A 15,271-nucleotide genomic window follows, 5' to 3' on the forward strand; every position below is an offset into this window, starting at 1 on the left:
AAATATATATCCAGAGATCCAATCAAGTTTAATTAAGGAGCTCTGATGCAATTATTTGCTATCCCACAAGAGCCCAGCCCAGCACTGATGGCACAAGGCTGGGTGGGGCTACGGCTGAGTGTGTTACCTATTTGTACAGAAGTCCCGGCCAAACAGCAGGAACCACATCCCCTGGAGTAAAATGCTGCATTTTGTATTTTGTTTTTGGTGGTGGTGGTTTTTTAAATCTGTGCTCAAGCATAAGCTATTGTTTTACCCGATCACTTTGGTTTTATTTGACCTTCCTGAAATAAACAGATAAGAGGAAGCTTCCCAGATTGCCATATTGCACGTTTACTCCAGGCACTGAGCAGCCGGGCAGCAAGTGCTGGCCTGGTTTGTCTGGAGAGCTCTGCCTTCATAAAACCCCTCCGATGTCACGTCAGCTGGCGCTGGGAGTCCTCGGAGCTTAGGGAAGAACAGGTCCACGAGGGCAGGTGCCAGAAGCAGGCGTCCCTGTGCATTATGGTGATGTGACCTGGATGTAGAAGGCTGCTGCCAAGCGCCACCATAGCAGGTGGTGCCACCTCTCCCATCTTCTGCACCGGCAATGCGAAAGCGCTCTTCCCTGCTGGTGTCTCTGCGATTAACTGTGCTGGTGAATAGTAGGGGAAAGAGATGCTTAACTCTGGGAACTCTGACATGTCCATAGCTAAATGAAGAGGAACAGGGAAGCTATGCAAAAAGCGGGAGATGGTTGGGTGCAAGGCACGCAGACTCTAACTTCAGTGTCCTGAAATTACCGACAGAGGCAGAACACGAGCTCCATATTTACTGTTCACCGATTTTTCCATTCTCAGTACTCACTCCCCAGTATTCAGCGTACAGCAGGCAGTTGTTAGCAGTAAATAGGACTGGCACCAACTTTCAGACAAGCAGTTTAACATCCTTCTAGGATGCTGGTGTTAGACTTGTGAAACCTGTGGCTATTCTCTCCTAGTCCCGTGGGAGGCTACTTGCAGCTCTGCAGGCAGCAGCTCCTTCAGCCCTAATGCCAGTGCTCAGACATAAGGCTGAATTTAAGAGGAAGTGATTAATGATTTTTTTTCTCCCAACACAGCAACGAGGAAGTTCCCAGCAAAACTGTCAGAAGCCAGAAAGCTGTATTGTTTTGCAGTGAATAATGACATTGTGCGATGTTTCGCTGAGCACTGGGGGAGCTGCAAGGAACTGTTTCAGAAGGGGGCTGTGCCAGTTCACAGGGTCTGGATCCACGGCTGGAAAACAAGTGAAACCCCATGAAGGCGATGGTTTAGAAGAAGGGCAACTACCTGCTTAGCACAGGCCCCAGCTGAGGGAAGGAGAAGCCAGGCAAGTGCAGCAATCTTCCTGTAATCGCCTTCTCCAGTCACAAAAACAAGCAATGCTCAACCCCCAAACCACACATCCCTCAAAGCACAGACTGCAAAGCCACTGTAGATTTAAAATCAAAATACAACAAACAGTCCAGGATAAGTCCCTAGTTAGTATGCCCTAGACCATGATTTCCTTATTCTTATCCACAAGCAGTGGTTTGTGCACACGTTTACGATTAAAGTTAGGAACTGGACAAGTCAGAACAGCTCATCAGCAGGAGGTGGTGTTCATTACCCTGCTTTTAAGAGAAATTAGACCTTATGAGACAGGCCAATGGCCTCTCCCTTCAGGAGAGCACCAGATGCTGATTAACTTGCTTGAGATTACATAAACTAATGCAGTGATGTTGGAAATTTACCTTTCTTGCATTTAGCTAAGCCTATTAGTACAGTGAGCTTTAAACAAAACCTGTACAAATACATCTGAACCCAGATACCGCTTCTGCAGGCCAAATGAGCCAAGCTGGGGGAAGAACAAGGATGCTTCAGACAGGGTGCGGTGTGGGAAAAGGGAGGCAAAGGACACAGGAAAGAGCTCTTTAGCTGGTAAACAGAGCACATGCAGCAGCAGGAAGTCATTCGGAGCCTGTAAGGTTATCTCTAATTCCCACAAAATGCAGCTGACCACCCCTTGTTTCAAAACACAAGCAAGCGAGCTGGCTGCTTGGGTTGGTGCGGACACAAAGGGGAAGGAAAAGGGGTGAGCAGTGGCCATGCAGCCACATCTCCCTCTGTGGGAGCTCAGCAAAGCACCGAGCTGCCATTTCTTCATCAGTCTGGCTGGGTAGACAGCTGGGTAGACCACACCTGGGAGAATACATTAACCCCACTCATCCCCTTAAACCTCTAAATATACAGAAAATAACAGTTCTCTTTTTTTTCAAAGAAATTTATTTAACAAAATTCAGTAATATTGCTTGCTTGACATTTCCAGAGGCTTCAGAAAATGAACAGTTGCCAACTGCAGCACAGGATGCTGTATATGAGGATGTCTCCGAGACAATCAACCCTGTTTTGTAGCATTTAGCCACCAAAACGCATTTTCACCCAGCACTAGTAAGTCAAGCAGTACTATACAAAGCTAGCTGGAAAAATAAAAAAAGTTACTGTATTTTCCCTGGAGGATTCCCTACCCCCAACAAAAGGCCTCTTCTCCAGTTAGCAGAGGGCGTCTTGAAATCACCCTCAACTGCACCGAGCCCTGTGTGAACTCAAAGGCCAATTGTCATCTGCCTCCTTCTGAGTGGAGTCAGAGGCACCGGCTGGGGACACGCTGTCTGTGCCTGCCCTCCTCCCAAGGGAGCAGGGGCTGCAGGCAGCATCCCGCAAGCAGTTTAGTTCTGTTTGGATGCCACCAGGAAGGCACTCTGTGAAGATACCCCCAGGTTCCTAGAAAAAGGCGAAATTGCCCTGCCCAACACAGGCATCCCTGCACACCAGGACTGATCGGTAATTTCTTGGGGCACCCAACCACCTGGTAACACCAGGGTGCAGCCATCCGGGACTGCACCTTGCAGTCTCTCTCTGGGGTAAGTGGTGCAGTCAAAGCCAACAGCACTCGTCTCACCAGAAGATGTGCAAGTGGCATTGTCCAGAGCAAGCCTGGTCTGAAACTGCATTGCAGGAGACTGAGGAACGTTACCTTAAAAGTTTATGGCCACCCAAGAAGGCACAGGGACTGTTCTCATGAAGGAAGTCCACCCGAGTGCGTTCAGTAAGTGCAGATGTATGCTCCTACAACTCTTGCCTTACAAACAGCATTCAAACATGAATCTGTTCACTCGTGGCTTGCCTACCTGGCCTTCATGCTGTGATACTTTTGTCTTGGGTGAAAAATTGTATCAAACTTGCTGCACAGGAAAGGAAAATCTTGCTCTACAGCTACCAAACAAACTACAGGGATGAAACATGTAGAAACACCTGTACTAGAACAAAATACAAGCAGTCTTAACAGCAGATCCAAAAAAAAAACAAAAAAAAACTTTAAACCAAAGACCCTGAAATACTCAGAACACATTTATCTCACAGTCAGTGTTGTACATTGCACAGGGAGGACACATTCAGGACAAACAACCTCTTGGTCTTCTCTCCTTTTACATCAGACACCACGAGGAACTTCAAAAGCTGCAACAGTTTTAGAGATCTTAACTAACCAATGGCAAGGGGTGGCCAGCCTTAATGATATTTCAGTCAAGTCTCTTTGGAGTTCCTCCAGCTGTGACAGATCAGAGCTGCCCCCACCAGCTGCTCCTTAAGTGATCACAGGCTTCTCCTCCTAGATCCACTGTTAATCAAGGGAAGAAAGGGACTTGGTGTGACTTGGGGTTTTCTCTGCTTAGGAGGAATATTAAAGGAAACTCTCAGCTAGAGGATGAGTGCATTTCCCACTGCCTCGGAGGGAAGCCTTCCTGACCAAAACACCCCAGGTGTGCCGAGATATAGGAGTAAGCATGGTCTGCCCAGCCACAATGCCCACCCAAAGCTTGTCCCTCTCCTTCCATCCCCAGACAGATGGAAAAGAAACCAGGAAAAGGAAACCCCATCACAGCAAACTATGCAAGGGCTGTGAGGGAGCCAGCATGAGCGAGGGGCACTTGGCATTGACCAAGGTGCTGTATGGGCACTGACGAGCAGCAGGGGAGAGGCTGTGAGTGCAGGAACGTGCTGCTGCCCGAGGCAGGCGGTGCAGCCTTCCTGGAACTCCTGCATCGCCCCGAGCCTGCCCTCGGGCCCCAGGACAGCCACATTGCCCTGTCCCTCTGCTCAGAGGAGCTACAGACAGACCTACAGAGGCTGGGACAGGGATTGCAGCTGTAGGACACAACATAAGTGATCTGTTTGCCTGCGTGCCTTCTCTTTTGAAAGGGGAAAGGAGGAGAGCGAGGCCCAGAGAAGGTTTTCAGTAAGCATGGCCAGGCACAAGTCATCCATCCCTGAGACAGTAAAAAGCCGTGAGATGCTCTGGAGGTGCGTCACACTCTTCACAGGCTCCAGAGCGCAGGGGAAAGCCCAGCAGCACCAAACCCACACCAGTACAGGCTTTGTGTAAGCCTCAAAAGCTGAGCCCACTTGTGTAGGTTGCAGCCTGCTCCTCCTCCACAAGCTCAGCAGGAAGCCTCCTTCTTCATCCATTCCTCCAGGAAGCTGCGTGCCAGCAGCAGCCAGTCCCAGCCTCCGCGCTGACCAGTGGGCATGTCTTCTGCAATTGCCTGCCTGACTCACGCTTCCCTCCTTGCACGCGATTTAAGGCATGGTGTCCTTTTCAAACTTCATTAGACTCCCTTTTTTTTTTCCAGTCTAATTGGCAAAGCTGATTACACAAAGGCAGAGTACACCCTCGGCACCTAGATTTTTCCTACCCTGTTCCTGGGGTGCGTTATGCTGTTGATGTGCAGTCCACTGATCCCGTTGAGGAAGAAGAGAAAGGCTGCGATGAACTCGCACCAGTACGTCAGCGTGAAGCCCATGAAGGTGAGGTGATCCTTCATGAGGATGGAGAAGCTCAGAACCCCAGCAGCCGACAGCAAAAACGAGCCAAGGATGAGGACCGAGCCCATCGACCACTTGCGTCTCGAGTTGGCGTCTTCGCAGACCTGGGAGACCATCAGCAGCTCCAAGCCAAAGATAGCGACCACGACGGCAAAGGACACCATGCTCCTGATGGGAATCATGCCCACGCTCAGCCCCTCCACGTTGGCCAGGCCCAGGTCGGTGCTGCACTTCAGGACGCTGCCGTTGCTGACGGTGCAGAAGTGCCACAGCCCAAAGAGCTCGCCCCTCGCCAGCAGCCAGCGGCCGTCGCAGACGGAGATGGACGAGAGGACGACGGCGATGGCCACGCACAGGATGATCAGGCTCCTGATCAGCGTCTCGAAGAAGGCTTTCTGCGGTCTCCGGTGCGCCAGCAGCCTCTGCGCCTTCAAGGGTGGTGGGGAAGGAGAAAAAGAGAGTTAGGAGCGCTTCTTCGGGCGGGAAGGAGGCTGTGGGGACAAGGCAGAGGGGGGCTCGCAGGACCGGTGGCAGCGCTTGAGGTGATTTTGGCTCTGCCTGCCTGCACGTTGGGGGACAGGTTTGGGGCGCAGGGGCTCCGTGCAGAGCCTGATCCTGATCCTGATCCCGATCCCCGCCCGGGCTGAAGGAAGCAGGGGGCCGGGGGGAGGATGGAAGGGGGCAAGAGGGGGTCCCAGGGGTGCAGCCCCCCCGGCTCTGCCCACCCCGAGCCCGGCTCTTCGCACCCCGCGGCTCCGACCCCCGGGGCTGGGGGTCCCAGCAGGGACGGGCAGGGGGGGGGAAAGCACCGAGGGGGCGACCGGAGCAGGAGCTTCCCCCCATCCCCACCCCGTCCGGGCTCCGCGGGGCCCAGGGGGCTGCCTCCGCCCTACCTGCGCCCCGATGGCCGTCATGCTGCCGGCGGCACCTCGCGCCGAGGAGAGGCCGGGGCGGGCTCCGGCCGCGGCCCTTTATGGCCCCGGAGGCGGCCGCCACGCCTGCGGGGCCCCCCCGCGGCTGAGTCAGCAGCAGCGCGGCCCCGACGGGCGGAGCCGGGCCGAGGCGAGCCGTGCTGGGCTGTGATGAGCCCAGCCGAGCCGTGCCGGGCCGTGCCGAGCCGGGCTCCACAGCCCAGGGCCGGGCCTGGGCTCCCCTCGCCCCCCGGCGGCCACCCCCCGGGCTGCCTGCGCCCCCTCATCGCTCCCCACCTGTGCTTTGCATCAGCAGAACCGGCTGTGCTCCCGAAGTTTCACGCCCTTGGTCTTTTCCTTGCTCGTGTTTTGCCCTCTTCTGATGAATTTACTGATCGGTTTTTACTTTATTATTATTACTGGGGGGGGGCAGAAGCAGCTTTAAAAAAGCCTGAAGGAAGTTGGCTTGTGCTGGGTTGTCAGGATCCCCTGTTGCGCTGCCTAAAGCTGGTCTCGGTTCCAGCAGAGATGGCTGTGGTGGTTCCACATGCCATGGTGGACACGTACCGTGGGTGGTTGCTCGTGGGTCAGCCCAAGCACAAAGAGCTGCCCACATCCTCTCCACCATGCCGTGGCAGAAGCTCTCGTAACTACACCCTTGCTCCAGTTTCCACTTCTGAACAAATTCTGAATTTCTGAACCCGCCTCTATGCGGGTTGTCTCATCACTGTCATCTCTACTCGGTTGTACACTTATGTTTCCTTTAAAAATACATACCTATATCTATATCTGCTCTGATTTGGCTGGGGGTGTTTCCTGTAGCACCATTTCTAGTAGTTTTCTTCCAGGGAGGAGTGTTCAGAACAAAATGTTTACTTTAGTTTTTGCAGTTCACAGTTTAATGATAAATTCTGACCTTTTTCTTCCTCTTGTCCTGCAAAAGCCTTCATTTAATTGTTTTTCTTCCAGGCTGTATGCCTTATTGGATTATACTTTGATCAAACACTGCACTGGGATTTTCCACTTTTGCAACACAAAATTTTTGCAGGGTCTGTTGGTAAAACATCTTCTGTGGCTTTGTGAACTGCATCAGTTTTTGTTTGCCAACAACATCATCCAAGCTAGCAAAGTGGATCCTTACTGTGTCCCTTTCATTTTAGGTTCATCATACAGTAGAAGAGATTCATGAACATCCTAAGCTATTTATTACACAGGTTTTTAAACAGCGTTTCTACATCAGCGTTGAGACTCATTACATTCAGTTGCTGTTATGTCTTTCTGCTTTTTAAGTTCTAGATTTAACAACATTTACTTATGGGTCAAAATGGCAAGCAGGCTGTGTTGTCTCATTTGCTGCATGAGATGAACAAACTCTGCTTGCACGTAGCGGTGCTAAGCAAATGCAGGCTGGGGCCAGACAAAATACACCAACTCTTATCTGGCAGAAACCTCACGTGACTTATGCTTTCTGTAACGTAGGCTCAATCCAGCAAAGCACTGGGCGATTTGGCTCCTAATTAACAAAATTATTAATATGACTTTAAAGCATGTGTTACCCTAATGACTTCAGCATTTTTTTTAATGAGGTGCATCCTGCTGAACAAGATCGTTTTTTTGTGAAAGCTAATGGGAGGCTCACATGAGTAAATACGTGCATAAATCTTTACAGAAAGAGGAATCTAGTGAGTATTTTGGAAACCAAAACAGCTTCTTCTCATATTTGGATCCTTTAGTAGATATGCAGTTATCTGCTAAGATGGTTCGTTAAGGATAAGGATGGTGTTGTTACCCTATTTCTCCTGCAAACACAAAGTTGCTTTGATGTTTTGCACCTAATTTTTTTCCCCTCAAATATAAAACTCAAACCAGAATGAAACTTGACATGTAATTAATATCAGGATTGGATTTGTGTTTTCAGATTCATTCTTTACTTAAGTAACCAAGAGGAAGATGAAGATAACACTTGTAAATTAAAATTACTCGTAGTTTAGTATTTCTTTGTTTCTGCTGTTGCTGGGCTGGAGATTCGTTCTGGTAAAGATGTCTGGATTTATAAAACCTGCTAGAACCAGGCATCTTTTTCAAGGGGAAGAAAAATTTTCTCTTCGTCATCTTGTAATGATATATAAGCAATGTATGCTTACATATATGAATGTATATGAATTTAAGCAAGCCAAACATATTTTATGCCTTTCCAAGTTAAAAAATAACAGAATTGCTTGAAGAAAAGTTAGAGGAAAGATTGCAGAAAAATGCCTCAAGATGATCAGTTTGGAAAATTGTGTATGAAGAATGTTTTACAATAAAAAGTGCTTTATATTTAAAAAGGAAAACCAAAATTAATATTTTTCCCTGTAGATGTTACCTATATTGTAACAGTATGGTAAATGACCTTTAAAACACTTCAAATGTATTTTTAGCTCAGCTGTGTTAATTTAGAGTGCTTGGGACATTGCCAGTTTCATTATGCTGTTTATAAAGTCCCTTTTCTCTATTGTTTAAGTGGGTATTTCACATCCTATCCCTGGAGAGAAAATTTTCAGGGAAATGTGTTCATAAATAATGGAAATTACCAGAGGTTGTTGTAAAGCATGGGATAGTTTAATCTGGTTCATTTCAAATAATATTTTTAACACTGACGAATCATTTCCAGCTTTTCTCCTGCAGAGGCACGAGGAACGTTCGAGACGGTCAGCTCAAAGTCTGGGAGTCACCGGGGCTTAGGAAGCAGTTACCTGGTGAAGTATTTCACTTTGAGGTAAAGCAGCGATTACCTTCCACACCGCCAGGCACCTTACAAATATTTAACAGTGATAAATCACAACTTCTGCCCGCAAACATTACGAACCAACCCAAACTAGCACGCTCTGAAAGCGACTGGATATTGCATGATACTTCACTGGCTTATGTATGCAACATGAAGGCTCTGTTCCTCCGTTTTCTCCCCGCAGCATGTACCCTGTGGCACGGGTTCTTCCAATCTTGCAGTCAGCTAGTTCTGCAAATGCATTTAGTTGCCTGTTGAGAAAAACTCTTTCCAGTCATGTCATCGTAACTCTTGGGATAGCAACTGATCTAGCCAGGAATTTAAATCTTCATTTTTGTCAGATCCCTATTTCAAGGTATCTTTCCAGACAGAAATTGAGTTGATTTTGGAGACAAAGAGATCCTCAGTATCTGTGGTCTGACACTTTGAGAGATGCCCAAGGGATGTACAAAGGGCAAGATGGTTTCCTTCATATTTGCTAAAAAAAAATTAAAATTTAGGCAGTATTATGAGAAAGAGGCTAGCTGTCTTGCATCATTGTTCTTTTGCAAAAAAAAGAAAAAAGGCAACAGATTGAAAACACAAGTTCAAGAAGCCACATTCAGCTCAGGCTGAGTTCAACTGAAAAAGAGCTTCTGGAATGGGGTAAAGAGTCAGCAAGTAGCTGGCAAAATTGCTTAAGGCAAGCAGCTACCGGGAACAGTGGCACAGTCACCCTCAACGAGTTGTGCCCCAGGCAACTCGCCTAACATGAGGGGGTTTTGGGTTGTACCAGGGTCCGTACAGCTTGGACCAACCCCTTGTCACAAACACTTTAGCTCACGATTTTCCTCACATCACTGCAAGTTGCTGCAGCCAACAGGACAGCCTTGCCCGAACACGTAAAGGCTGCAGTTCAGCGCGTGAAGAGCAGACAGCTCCTGGGCCAGATGGCTTCACTTCGCCTCCTGTCCGAGGCCTCTCCTGTGCCAATTTCTTATATACTTACTGCACTCACCCAGCCGGGGGCTGTCGCGGGCGCTGCAGCCCCCGAAGCTCTCATCCACTGCTGGACATGGCAGGATGCACTGCAGAGGTTTGGGATCATTCACCCAGATCACACAGTATCTGTTAAGGTACTCGTTACTTTAAAAAAAAAAAAAATTGATAATATGCACATCCACTACAGTGACTCTACTCCTTGATTCCCCCCCAGCCTCCCCAAACTAATATCTAAAAATAAGAAGAGATACTTTAAACAGAAGGACAGACTTAAAGAAATAAGAGTTTTTATTCTGGATTTTTTTGTTTGTTTTTATTTTCATCAGTTTGTGGACCGACTGAAGCATCATATTACAGAGACCCAATATCAAGTGCTTGCTCGTTCTCCTTTGGATTCAACTCTTTTCAGGGACCTCTAGCAATAGTTGCGCTGGCTTAGGTCATATTGTAGAGTGTTTGCATGAGTCTACAGCAGCATAAATTGATGCTTTAAAATATATATTCAAGAAAGAATCTAGCCTTTTAATATTGAAATATGGACCCACATTTTTATATTTAAGCTGGAGGAAAATTCCTATAAAAGACAGAAGAGAAACTGAATAACACAATTTTCCCCTTCTGTAAAAAGTCAGACCGATGCAGCTAAATACTCAGAGTTAAAAGTACCAAGCGCATTGAACTAGTGAGCGTACCTTTCAGATTCAGAACTCATTCAAATAAGCAGTATGCCATTTCCTCCTAACGCTCCTATCTCAGCCCTGTGGTGAACACAGTGTCTTGCATACTTCGGTGGAAAAAGGTGTCTTTCTGGCTGTATTAGCTAAGAAATGTCGTTTTGTCAGGGTGTGGAGTGACCTGCCTGAGGCAATCCGGGCTTGCAAACAGAACAAGCGTATGACTTAGAACCCACTAGGCAGAGATTACACGACATCCCAGCTTGTCAGGACTTTGGGCTCTTTTTCATGTCAATAAGGAACTTCTCATTGCAGCGGCAGTACTGAGAGCTAAAATAATCTTTGCTAACGTAAGGATTATCACATAAGGGATCTGCTGAGCCACTGATTCCACATCCAGGCTGTTTTTCATGTCACTGCTTTCATAAATTTCATAAATACAAGCAGTTTGGCCAGATGTTCCTGGACTGCAATGGGCCCTCAAGTTTTCGGATATGCTCCATAATCTCCCCAGTCCCATGCTTATTAACTACACTGCATTTTTGAATGGTTTCTCCATTAGTCAAGACAGTCTCAAGTATCATAAAGTTTGCAAACATTAGAAGCACGACACACTAAAAAATTTTGAGAACACCTCTGTATGTCGTCAGGTACTTGATATGGCAAAAAGATTGCTCTAAAACTTCCCTGGCTGGCAGGATGGTTGTAAAAGATGAATCAGCTTCATATTAATCTGAGCAAAGTGTTAGGAGGGTCAGAGCTTGAAAAATAAATGTATGCCTCCTGGGACTAAATCATCCAGAAGCCACAGGCAGAAACAGAAATGAAAGTTAAAATACTGCTGCAGTCAAACTCCACATGAAAATATGTGGACTGGGAATAACCCACCCAAGCTGTGTACACATTTTAGATGTGTCTTTTCTAGAGGAAATAGGCTCTTTTTGTAAATGAAGGAGACAGATTCATGCCTAGAATGGATCAATGTTATTCGCACTGTAAAATAGCGGCTGCATACTGGCTAATCTATAGATCACTTATCTGAGTCTGAAGATGCTTCATATACTTGTGGATGGGGAAAAAAACAGATCGTCTTCTTTTTTTGTATTTCTGTTCTATCAACTTTTGTACTTCCTAATTTACTACTGTGACTCACTCACATCTGCTGTGTCTATGTAATATCAACTTGTTTTAGCTCTGAGCAGCGCTGAAACCTGCAAGGCTGCACAACGCTTTTGAAATTACAGTTGTGGTGTTTAAAAACCCATCCAAGCCCCCCATTAATAATCAAACCCACAAATACGCACAAGACAGCTCGGATACCCAGTCACCCCAAAGTGGTATTGCCCAACACTGTTAGCTCTGAACACTCAGTGGACAAGCGCCTGTATTTTAAAACGCAAATACAATTGTCATTTATTTTTAGCACTACCATCAGGGTCAAATAAGTTCAAAGGTTAAAATACTGTTTTTGAGAAACGAGATCACTCCAGATTAGGGCTGGAGAATTTTGACAGAGAGAGTTGCACACTGCAGTCACCTTCGGAATGCCTTTTATTTAGTCAAACAAAAAACTCAGCCTCTCAGGATGGAAGAAATCTGCTACGGTCCTAAAGCAGCACGCCAATACAGATTTGTTAAATTTGCACAAGGGGTGCTGCACTTTCATGAGTCTTTGGTAAGAGCAAGCATAACCCAAAAGCAAAAAGAAAAAAAAAAGAAAAGCCACACCCCTTATAGTTTATCTCTAATTGCACTGGGTACCAGTCCACTGATTTCTCTATGCAAGAACTAATAGAAGAAGTGCGATAGACAGAACACTCTCTTATCAGACATGCAAGTTAGCATTTATTATTGCCACATCCAAAGTCCAGATTCCGTTCTGCACGCTCTGCAAACTCAGCACACCAGACCTGAGTGCATGTATGCCAGCTGGCCTCTGACCTCCGGCGTGTTGGGCTTGTTTCAGTGCACGTCTTTTCCCCTTTCCAAACACTGCAAGGATCAGGATGTGGCTGTCCTTTCTTTGATCTAACACAGAGGAAATAGCAACAACTCCCTGGACGGCTGTCAGAACAATCCCCTGTTTTGCAGCACTGTCCTGTCATGAAAAGCATCTGTTCCTCCACTGAGAGCACCTTATTACAGACAGAGCAATGATTCTGAAGTCATATTTTGGTTTGAGACTTGCTGCTTCTGTTTCAAAGCTCAAGAAAGGCTGTGTGCCTTAACGGTTGTGTGTTCTTATCACCGTATTAGTTTAATAAAAGCAGTTACCTCTACCTATAAGTTTGACCGTGGATGTCCTTAAACTATTCTTGCTGCAGCATCACTGCTGCCAAAGTGTTATTTGTGCAGCCCAGGAGCCTCACGCTCCATGCCAGCACACACTATGTGGTCTGTAAGTCAGCAACATTTTCAGAAGAGCCACACAGCCCACGCATTTTCAAGACATTCACCCTGCTGCTAAATCAGCAGCGCCTTGATTTAATTCACAGCCTTTTTCAGCATTCTCCCTGCAGTGGTAGTATCCATTAACACCACAGCGTTTCTGAAGAAAGAGAGCGCCTGCAGGCCAGCTTACCAATAGCATCCAGTGCTTTGTTCAGTAATGATTTCCCAAGCACATGAATAGTTACTAGATGGGCAACCAACTTTTGTTTTGCTGCTTCTCATCACCAACACTGCCTACAGATATCAGTACCTTTGCTTCTGCCTCCCTTTCACAGTCTCTTCCTGCATAACTCTTACCTCCGTAATAACTGGAATTTTGTGAGATGCGCTGCTGATTGCCAAAAAGCAGGGTAGATAGCACGACCGCAGACGTTACTCTCCTAAGGAAGGCGAAGCTGCGAGCAGGAAGAAGATATTACTGTGGTAAAAAAGAAAGTACTTAAATAAAGATGTCCAAAAGAGAGTTCTCTGTCACTTGTATCGACAGGCAAGCAACATTATTTGTAAGCACAAGGTACTAAGTCTGACCAAGACCAAGGCCGTGCTGGGATAAGCGCTGCATGCACAGCCGTGTTTTCCTAATGGCCGACAGGAAAACAGTGCTGTTATAATTAGTTGGGTCTCATAGGTAGAAGAAAGCTGACTTAGGAACAGGATATAGAACTTACTGCTCCCAGCCCTCTCTTTAGACAGAGAGCCCAATTCTGCTGTTTTAGCAAATGGTGTTTCTGAAGAGCCAAATGCCAGTTTTGACAGAAAGCACGGTGGCAAAACATGGCATGCTCACAGTTTATAAGCTTCCAGCAAACAAGAGCAGAAGTGGAAGCATTTGCCAGCGTGAGCTGCATTCTGCTACCAGTTGGCAGAATCCTCCCCAGCATCACAAAATACAGCTGTGAAGACAGAGCTGGTGGTGGAATTCAGGGCTGGCAAGAAGCTACAAACATCTATGCTGCATGTCTGCTCTTACCCATGTTTTGCAAGTCGAATGTACTTAAACACTTAATATCAAACAATTAACAAAGGATACAAGAAGAAGTAAAAAGAAGCCAAGTGTTTATATTACTTACCCAGAAGAACAGGGAAGAACAAGAATAAGCAACTGTTTTCCTCATGAGAGCAGTGAGCAAACCCTCCTTTATCCCAACACATTTCAAAGGGAAGTTGAAAAGTAACTCTGAGAGCATTTCCCAGTGAAAGTAGCAAAGGGGGAAGTTAGTTTTTAGAATCAGAATATCCTGAGTTGGAAGGGACCCACAAGGATCATCGAGTCCAACCCCTGGCTCCACACAGGACCACTTGAAAAAAATCAGACAATATTTCTGAGCGTTGTCCAAATGTTCCTTTAACTTCAGCAGGCTCGGTGCGGTGCCTACTTCCCTGGGGAGCCTGTCCCAGTGCCTGAGCACCCCCTGGGTGCAGAACCTTTCCCTAGCACCCAGCCTGACCCTCTCCTGTCCCAGCTCCACACCGTTCCCTCAGGTCCTGTCGCTGTCCCCAGAGAGCAGAGCTCAGCGCCTGCCCCTCCGCTCCCCTCGTGAGGGAGCTGCAGGCCGCCATGAGGCCTGCCCTCAGCCTGCTCTGCTCCGGGCTGGACAAACCCAGGGACCTCAGCCGCTCCTCATGCTTGAAAGGAGGAAAGTCATCTCCATCTCTTACCAGTGGTATGAGAAAACACAAGTTAAATAACATGGACAGCAAAGCCCGTGTAACTTAGTACAGAATTACATATTTACCTAGACGTATGTAATGACAGGTTTCATCCATGTATATTTATAGAAGTATAGAAGTCGATTGCTTATCTGAAAGCACTGCGAGTTGAAGTCTTCACCCATCCAGACGATGCACAGTACAGCAGGAGTTAGAAGGCACTATTCCTGAATAAGGTTATGACTTCATTCTCATATGCTGGAACAGTTCCGTGTCACATCTTAAAGGCAAAAGCTCTTTCCCTAGCTAAAGGGCTATTAGAAATTTCTCTAAAACCCACAGTTGCAACAAACGTTTGATGATTACCCTTGCAAGTCCTGCTCAAAGAGCCTTGTAAGCAGTAAACGTATGCTTGATTCGCCCACCCCTCACCAAAGCTGCAGTACACGGCACCACTGATGCTCTGTGTTTAAAGCAGTACAGGAGCAAGGGCATCAACAGTACCTTTGTCTACAGAGCCCTTTCGTTCACGGACCATTTTTTGTTCAGATGACGAGTATCTGCTTTATCTCCTGAACCTTAACATTGTTGTTTGGGGATAACATCTCTGAGAAGCGTTTTATGGAAGACGATTTGGCAACTGTTAAATGAATCTGAAAGACACAGGCAATGAATATCTATGCTGTGTTTAAGCACACACAGCGTTAGACCTAGCCTCTTCAGGATAATCTCTGCGCTCCAGCTTTTGTGGGTTGCCGTTTATCCACACAAAAGGAAAGCAGCAAACGTCACTGATTTGGTTTGCACACAGGTCCGTGCCGCATGAACCATTGCCGAGCCCCCCCTAGCGGTGCGACGACTGGAGAGGTGAGCGCTAACCCTGCTCTAACCTGCCAGAAGTGTTTAAAAGCTGCAACACGGCCGTTAATGGATGAACTCGGAATAGCCCCTGAG

At 47.1% G+C, this 15,271-nt stretch overlaps 1 protein-coding gene and 1 long non-coding RNA gene across 3 annotated transcripts; both read right to left on the reverse strand.

Moving 5' to 3' along the window:
- Positions 1-3,237: 3,237 nt before the first annotated feature.
- On the reverse strand, positions 3,238-6,002 carry TMEM37 (transmembrane protein 37). The gene is made up of 2 exons (XM_040561114.1): positions 5,777-6,002; positions 3,238-5,311 (listed from the first exon to the last, which is right to left on the reverse strand). The coding sequence occupies exons 1-2, from the start codon at positions 5,795-5,797 to the stop codon at positions 4,739-4,741; spliced, it is 594 nt and encodes a 197-aa protein (XP_040417048.1). The 5' UTR covers positions 5,798-6,002; the 3' UTR covers positions 3,238-4,738.
- Positions 6,003-8,373: 2,371 nt separating this feature from the next.
- On the reverse strand, positions 8,374-14,154 carry LOC121072029. 2 transcript variants are annotated; one of them, XR_005820946.1, is made up of 5 exons: positions 13,738-14,154; positions 12,965-13,062; positions 12,127-12,351; positions 9,559-9,668; positions 8,374-8,812 (listed from the first exon to the last, which is right to left on the reverse strand). It is a non-coding gene; the product is annotated as an uncharacterized LOC121072029 (long non-coding RNA). The 2 variants fall into 2 exon arrangements; XR_005820945.1 differs by lacking the exon at positions 12,127-12,351.
- Between the last annotated feature and the right edge of the window lie 1,117 nt (positions 14,155-15,271).

This window comes from Cygnus olor, chromosome 6 (genome assembly GCF_009769625.2).
Source record: "Cygnus olor isolate bCygOlo1 chromosome 6, bCygOlo1.pri.v2, whole genome shotgun sequence".
In the NCBI taxonomy this organism is placed as follows: Eukaryota; Metazoa; Chordata; class Aves; order Anseriformes; family Anatidae; genus Cygnus; species Cygnus olor.

Bases quoted from the DNA above. Each gene is read 5' to 3' on its own strand.
- TMEM37 (XM_040561114.1), bottom strand. From the start codon at position 5,797: ATGACGGCCATCGGGGCGCAG. The intron at 5,312-5,776 runs GTAGGGCGGAGG...CCACCCTTGAAG, and splicing joins TGACGGCCATCGGGGCGCAG to GCGCAGAGGCTGCTGGCGCA.